Source organism: Vanessa tameamea, chromosome 23 (assembly GCF_037043105.1).
Source record: "Vanessa tameamea isolate UH-Manoa-2023 chromosome 23, ilVanTame1 primary haplotype, whole genome shotgun sequence".
In the NCBI taxonomy this organism is placed as follows: Eukaryota; Metazoa; Arthropoda; class Insecta; order Lepidoptera; family Nymphalidae; genus Vanessa; species Vanessa tameamea.
Genome location: NC_087331.1, coordinates 5,632,982 through 5,640,238, shown reverse-complemented (window position 1 = coordinate 5,640,238; position 7,257 = coordinate 5,632,982). Strand labels below are relative to the sequence as shown.

Below are 7,257 nucleotides of genomic sequence, written 5' to 3'. Positions count from 1 at the left end.
AAACATAATGTGTAATTTCAGAACGAGCGCGAAAAGGCTTCGTGGGAAACATCGTTAACTTTAGCTGAATCATTCATTCCAGAGAAATTTTATCTGAAATCGGTCTGTGAAAAGGAATGAAGTTGAGACGGTCACGGCTTGTACAATAATATTGTTTGTTAATTTTTTAACCGTTTGTAGTTCACGTTCACAACAGCTGTTAAATCAGAAGCGATTCAAATCGCCTCAGCAGACTTTAACTCAAATTTGGTCAAAATAGATAAAATAAACAAAACAAAAATAAAAGTTTGCGTATTTAAAATGTTGTTGTTAATGATATTTGTTTCAAATAGTGTCAGTCGTCTTAAATCAAACTTTGCAGCTAAAAACCATTAGTAAATAAACATCACTTTCAACTGGTACTTTGTGTGGTGATATGGCTTTGCACAATTCCACCTGCCAAGAGCAGGCTATCCGCCATTCATCACATATCCACCAAACAGCGATACCTTAGTATTACTGTGTTTCGATGACTGGACAGTGCTACTACAGTGACAAGCAAAAGGGTCCCGAGATCTTAGTTACGGAGGTTGATGGCGCATTGATAATCTTTAAGGATTGCTGAATATTTCTAAGATAGCTATGTATTTGGTGACCACTTACCATCAAGTAGCCCAGTTGTGAGTCTGCCTACCTTTTATAAATTTGAATGAATTCAAATATAAACTCCTACTGTCTTTTTAAATTTTAGACTGTTATGTCATTTGTTTAAAAATATTAATGGAATTGTAACGAGTCTTGTTGCAGACGTAACTTTGTTATGAATATACAATTTGTGTTATCAGCTTCGTATTCTAATTTTACGTGTTCCTTGTATCTCATTCGTTTTTCTTTGCCGATTGATTGATTTAATTAATTATTATCCGATTAAATATATTGCGAAACGGTGGTCCTATAAAAAACTTAGCAATAAATATTAAAAAAAAAACCAGATAAATTAGAGTATCCTTCAGTCTTTATAAAAAAATATTTACGCGCACGGAGTCGCACGGAGTCACAAATAACAAAAATAAGCAAGATAATAAAAAAATGTCATAATTGATTATAATGCTATTTTTAGATTCGTTTAATATCTTAAAGCAAAAACTTAAAGTTACAATTGTTATTAATATATATGCAAAATAAAAAGATAACACATCCACTCGCTATAATCTTTGCGTATAAATAGCTATATATTCTTGGGTCCCGGGGATTTACTGAACGCATTCCTTCTAATATAAAACGTGAATTCGATACCGGTATTATCATTCATATTTCAAGCGCCATAACGTTCGTAGTAAGATTACACAATAAGCAAGATGTTTGCGAAAATATTTCTACTAACCGCTCTTCTCGTTGGAGTCAGCTGCCGTCATTTGTCATTGCCGTACAGACCAGCAAGCTATATTGAAGACAACACGGACTTATTCGGAGATGACATAGACGATTTATACTCGGAACATGAATTTGAACGTCCATTGTACGTTAATTCGAGGGTACGCCGTCAGGCACATGGTGTTATGAACACCAACCCTGATGGTACTGCCAATATCATGGCCAAGTTACCTCTGGCTGGTAATGACAAAAATGTTTTGAGTGCTATCGGGGGTTTAGACGCTGTCAAGTCTGGCGGAAGCTATGGTGCTGCATCTGGTGGTGTTGCTCTAGATAATGTGTAAGTTGAATTCCTGGTGTGTAGTTTTACTAACTGAATCATTGATTAATGGCTAGCTTACAATGCTGCAAATTTCAAGATACTGAGTACACCATACTGTACCACTAGTAAAATTTATTGGGTTGTTCTGTCAAAAATTCTCAGTAATCGGGACTGGAAACTGGAAGTTCTATTCTGTTTGGGTTACGACTGACTTGGAAAGAGAACAGAATTAATTCGAGTTTTCATTTATTTTTTCAATTTTGTTTCATTGATTTATTTATTTTTAGTAACGGACATGGTTTGAGTCTTACTGGCAAGCATATTCCCGACTTCGGAAATCAGCTCACGGCAGCAGGAAAGGTTAATCTCTTACACAACGATCACAACGACTTCAACGCCAACGCATTCGCCACGAGAAACTTCCCGAAGAATCCTGTTATACCAAACTTCAATACTGTTGGAGCCGGTGTTGATTACACCTACAAGTAAGTTAAATGATTTATGAGTTCAATGAAAAAAGTTAAAAAGTTCAATAGTTGAAAACAACATCAGCTTTAAAAAAATGTGAGAACTAAACTTGATTAATTAAATTAATATTTCTGAATCATCTATCGTATTGATACACATAATTAACTATATCTTTCTGTTATTACAGCAACAAACTTGGTGCTTCTCTTAGTGCAGCACACACCGATCTCTTCAAACGCACAGACTATTCAGCGATGGCGAACGTCAACTTATTCCGAAACCCCACCTCTACTTTGGACTTCAACGCTGGTGCTACTAAGTCTATATCACCATACATTCCCAACAGATCTTGGCAGCCAGCTTTTGGACTATCTTTCTCTAAATATTTTTAAGCCTTGGACTTTCTTGCCTATAAAAATATTATGAAATTACCAAAGAAATTGTTCTGTGCCTTTTGAGTAGTATTATATAAATATATGTTAATAATAAGAACTTGACATGAAATGTTCTGTTAAATGTGTCATGACCTTAAAATCTTGCCATCTTAGAGTAAGTCGTAAATTAAGTATTATGTGACCAATTAAACAAAGATTGGATTATATTATTTGGTTTTACTTTTGTTTACGATACCTTTTTAGTACAGTAATTAACGTAACTTTAAAGCCAATAAATTTCATTAACAACAACAATAAAACGAATCTTGCTCAAATAACATAATGTAATACTATACGAGGGAAGGAAAACAAGTTGCAAAAATCGGAAATTTACTTTTCACTGATTTTCTGTTTTCTGATTTTAGGTTCTTGTTTTAAAGTTTAAAGCTATTTGATTAATTTTTAATGATGTTTAAGTTCATTGGATCTGAATTTGACATGCCTAATTTATTTTAGTAATATTTAATTTTATTGAAAAGGCGTCCCTGTTACAGTAATAACATCAAATAAATTCATTTAAGATTAAAATAATATTCTTAGTTACTTATTATGTAAGTTAAATCAGTTTTTTTTTCATTTAATTGTGCTTATATGTAATTTTTATTATAAATAAGTATTCGATTCGTAAAGGACGTAAGAAATTATTTTATTCCATAAAATGTAAACATTTTCGTGTTGTTCATTTTTGTGGCAACTTTAAGATAATGGTCGCGATGTAGGGCTTCACGTTTAATGGGTGACGGAGAGTTTGACGACAGTTTGATTTTAACGAAGCGCTGTTTTTATGTTAAAGTGATATATTTACTTTCTTTTATTTTATAAACATTATTTACAAAACACAAGTAGCACAGTATCAGTCGCGGCGATAAATAATGTAGAATAAATTGGTACTGTAAAAAAAATCACAAAAGTCGCCGTTAAACACGATCATGAAATGTCAGGAATAGATATGAATCAAAATGATGAATCACAGTTAGTCGTTTTACAACCTTTCGTGAGTGAGTGAGCCAGTGTAACTACAAGCTCGAGGGACATAACATCTTAGTTTCCAAGTTCGGTGGCGCATTGGCGATGTAAGAAATGGTTAATATTTCTTACATCGTCACTTACCTAATATAATTATAATTATGTAATTTGTGCCTTCAACAAAATCGGCCTCGAGACTCTAGAATGACTTTTATATGTTGTTAATATAATTATATGTTTTAACATTTTTACATTAACAGTCTGTAAATATCCCATTGCTAGGCTAAGGCCTCCTCTCCCTTTGAGGAGAAGGTCTAGTAGCACATTCCACCACGCTTCTCCAATGCGGTTTGGTGGAATACACATGTAGCAGAATTTCGTTGAAATTAGGCACATAACCTGCACGTCACGATGCTTTCCTTCACCGCCGAGCACGAGATGAATTATAAACATAAATTAAGCACATGAAAATTCAGTGGTGCTTGCCTGGGTTTGAACCCGAAATTATCGGTTAAGATGCACGCGTTCTAACAACTGGGCCATCTCGACTCATTATATGTGTATTTAGCATATTACTTATTCTTGAATTATATATTACTATTTCTTGAACAGTAAAAAATGGTAATGATATTACCGTAACCGATTACAATCGCTGTGTTGTTCAACTCATAACTGTTTTCTTATGACGTCACTAGCAGTTGGCTACCAAGATAATAAATAATGGCCAGTTTGTAATCGGTTCGTGTCCAGAGTGACCTTGGGATAAAAACACCCAAGGTCAAGTTGTCACGAACTAAGCGCTTACGGTGTTTGAGCCCATCAGGAATGCGAGCAAGTGCACATGACCAGTTGCGTTATGCTGGCAAATCCATACTCAGGACCCGTATTAAATGCTGTTTATTGATTGACTTTTTGTTTACACAGCTACCCATGCTTTTGCTCTGAGTATCAAATCAATCACTGATTTTATTAGGCAGAAGAAGGGAAATAAGTCTTTTATTAAACACTCACTAAGTAATGCTTAATATTAAGGCTCGTCTGTAACTCACGATAAAGACATTCACAAGCCAACGTCATACAATAAGTCAGTTTAGTTTATCCCTTTTATTTGAAAAAAAATATTCGAATGAATACGTTTCCATCTTTTTCTAACAATTTCGTTTTTATAATTTTATATCTGTATATTTATGATACTACGAGTAGTCTTACTTACTTAATGTCTCGTTTTCGTTGGTAAATTTATTATTATTAAATTAATTAAAAGATACGTTGAAATCGATAACAAATCAATCACTGATTTTATTTGAGAAGATTTGAAGCTTATTCCATAACGCTGCTCTGTGCACAGTATGGAATACTTTCATCCGATACGAATATGTTTTCTCACGTTGTTTTCCTTTAGTGTCGAGCACAAAACGAATTATATAAAAAAATTAAGCACACGAACAGTCAATGGTGCTCCTTGTTCGAACCCACAACTATAGCTCAAGCTTAGTGTTTTAGCCACTGAGTCATCATGCCATTTTCTTTATAACATTATTGAATACGATTAAATGTACTTAGACTGATTAAACAACTCGAAAAAAAAAACAAGATACACAGCGAAATCTCAATGGATTTTATTTTATAAAACGGGCCAAGAGTAAGCAGACAGTGATAGTTAAGTGCTTAATGTATCCGAAGAGGCCGTCGTGCGCCGGGAAATTGAAATTGCTTAAGGGGGATTTCCTCTGTTGCGATAATTTTGTAGTTTATTTCAAGATCTTTAGTACCTTAACAAAAAATATAACATACTTTATATAACTGAGCTCTTATGAGCTGACGACTTTTGAATCGTTATTTAACAAGATTGTATAAAATTATATGAAGTTCAAGCTTATCATGTCAATAGTTTTAATTTAAAGTAAGTAAAATTTCGAAACGAAGCTATTAATACAATCTTATTATATCTTAAATTCTTATACGAAGCACGCATTTACTTGTATAAGTTTTATGTATATTTAATAGATAGTTTCCTTAGTTAAGCGTTACAAAAAAAACCACTCATTTTTGGAATAGATTTAGAATTTATGTAAAACAATGACTAAACTTAACTTAACTTAACCTTAAATTTAACGTAAACTTATATTTTGGCGATTTAATAAAAATATTTAAAAATATCTCTATGTATGAATATAAGGGTCTTTAAATAATTAAATAACAACAAATACATTTTCCATTTATAAATCCTTATATGCATTTTTTTTTTTGTATTTGACTTATCATAAAACGAACGAACGAAAAGAAAACGGAAATGAAAACGACCCTTAACCAAAGTCTACTTTATGAGAGTTATTCAGTTTTAATATTTTGCCTGTGAAATAAGCTCTAATGGCGAACGTTTATGATAAAGGCTTTCATTAGGCTATGTCGTGCGTTATAAAGTGTTTTCTCTTCATAATGTGTATCTAAAATTTAAATTGCTTGTGTTTGAAATAACATATTTTATAAGACTTGTATTGTTTTGCATCTGTTTTAAAATATGTTTCGTGAGCCTTTGAAGTTTGAGGAAAAGACTAAACGATCCAGATAGCATAGGGAAATTTTAATATAATCTGTGAATATACATAAAAAAAATGTGTCTTCTCAAAGTGGTCCTTAATCTTAAGTCCGATTCCGATGTAAACTTGATGCGTACTTTTGTATACGCGAGGGTTACTGACCCAAAAAAAAACAAAATTTTTTTTTGTTATGTTTTTCCTTCAAGATTTTTTATAGAACCTTATTCTAATCAAAGCCGGGTAGCCGGTCTGTATAAACTTTAACAATGCCTAATTTTAAAATTTTCCTTTTATAATCTGCGTAATTTTCGTAAAAAAGTATAAAGTTTTTACTTCAAGTATTAATATACATAGATTATGTGCGTTCAAAATTCGTTCATCCGATGAGATTTAAACATTGTAGAGTTTTTATGAAATCGGAGTAAAATATAGCATACAAATATATACCGGGCATAGGTTAGTACATTAAAAAAATGTTGAATATACCCAAATAAATGGCCAAGATTAGTACCAAATCAATGTGCCACTGATAAGAAGTTATATTTTGAGTAACAGGAAAAATATTTACGTAGGTATAATAATAAATAAAATAAATAAATTTCATGTATATTTAAACGGTGATATTTTTTATCTATTTTAATGAGATAGAGGAATTCCCCTTATACGAACAAAATGATCGTTGAACATTAATAAAATGTGGTCACCTCTGTATATGAGAATGAAGAAACATTTCGCGATATAATTTGATTCTTTTTTTAATTGATGTAATTAGTTCAGTGGGAGCTTAGTTAAATAGCTCCGTCTCTTTCTTTCGAATATCAAATAAATAATGACAGAAAGGGAAATCAGTGTTTAACTAAGTAACTAACAACTTTTATAAGTCACAACCCGCATACATACACAGACAATGTCTACAATAATTAAAAACAGCAAGCCTTAAAGTACCAGGAAAACATAAATGTAGAGAAGTATGGAATCGTGATTCAATACGTCAATTGAATGGAACAAAATCGATGCGTTTAAATTAATCAATGTTTGAACACGAATCGAATTGTTTGTGTCGATGAATCATTTGTGCTAATGATATAAATCAATCTCGTGCAGTCAAATATTGTGAATGCTGTCTAATTTATTAGATATCTACTAAAATTAATTGAGAATTTTTCTTTTCTCC

At 32.2% G+C, this 7,257-nt stretch overlaps 1 protein-coding gene across 1 annotated transcript; it reads left to right on the top strand.

Annotated features, from left to right (window-relative positions):
• The first annotated feature begins 1,289 nt into the window (after nucleotides 1-1,289).
• LOC113401925 (defense protein 3-like) lies at nucleotides 1,290-2,744 on the top strand. Its single transcript, XM_064218695.1, has 3 exons — nucleotides 1,290-1,693; nucleotides 1,963-2,160; nucleotides 2,331-2,744. The coding sequence occupies exons 1-3, from the start codon at nucleotides 1,338-1,340 to the stop codon at nucleotides 2,533-2,535; spliced, it is 759 nt and encodes a 252-aa protein (XP_064074765.1). The 5' UTR covers nucleotides 1,290-1,337; the 3' UTR covers nucleotides 2,536-2,744.
• The last annotated feature ends 4,513 nt before the right edge of the window (nucleotides 2,745-7,257 follow it).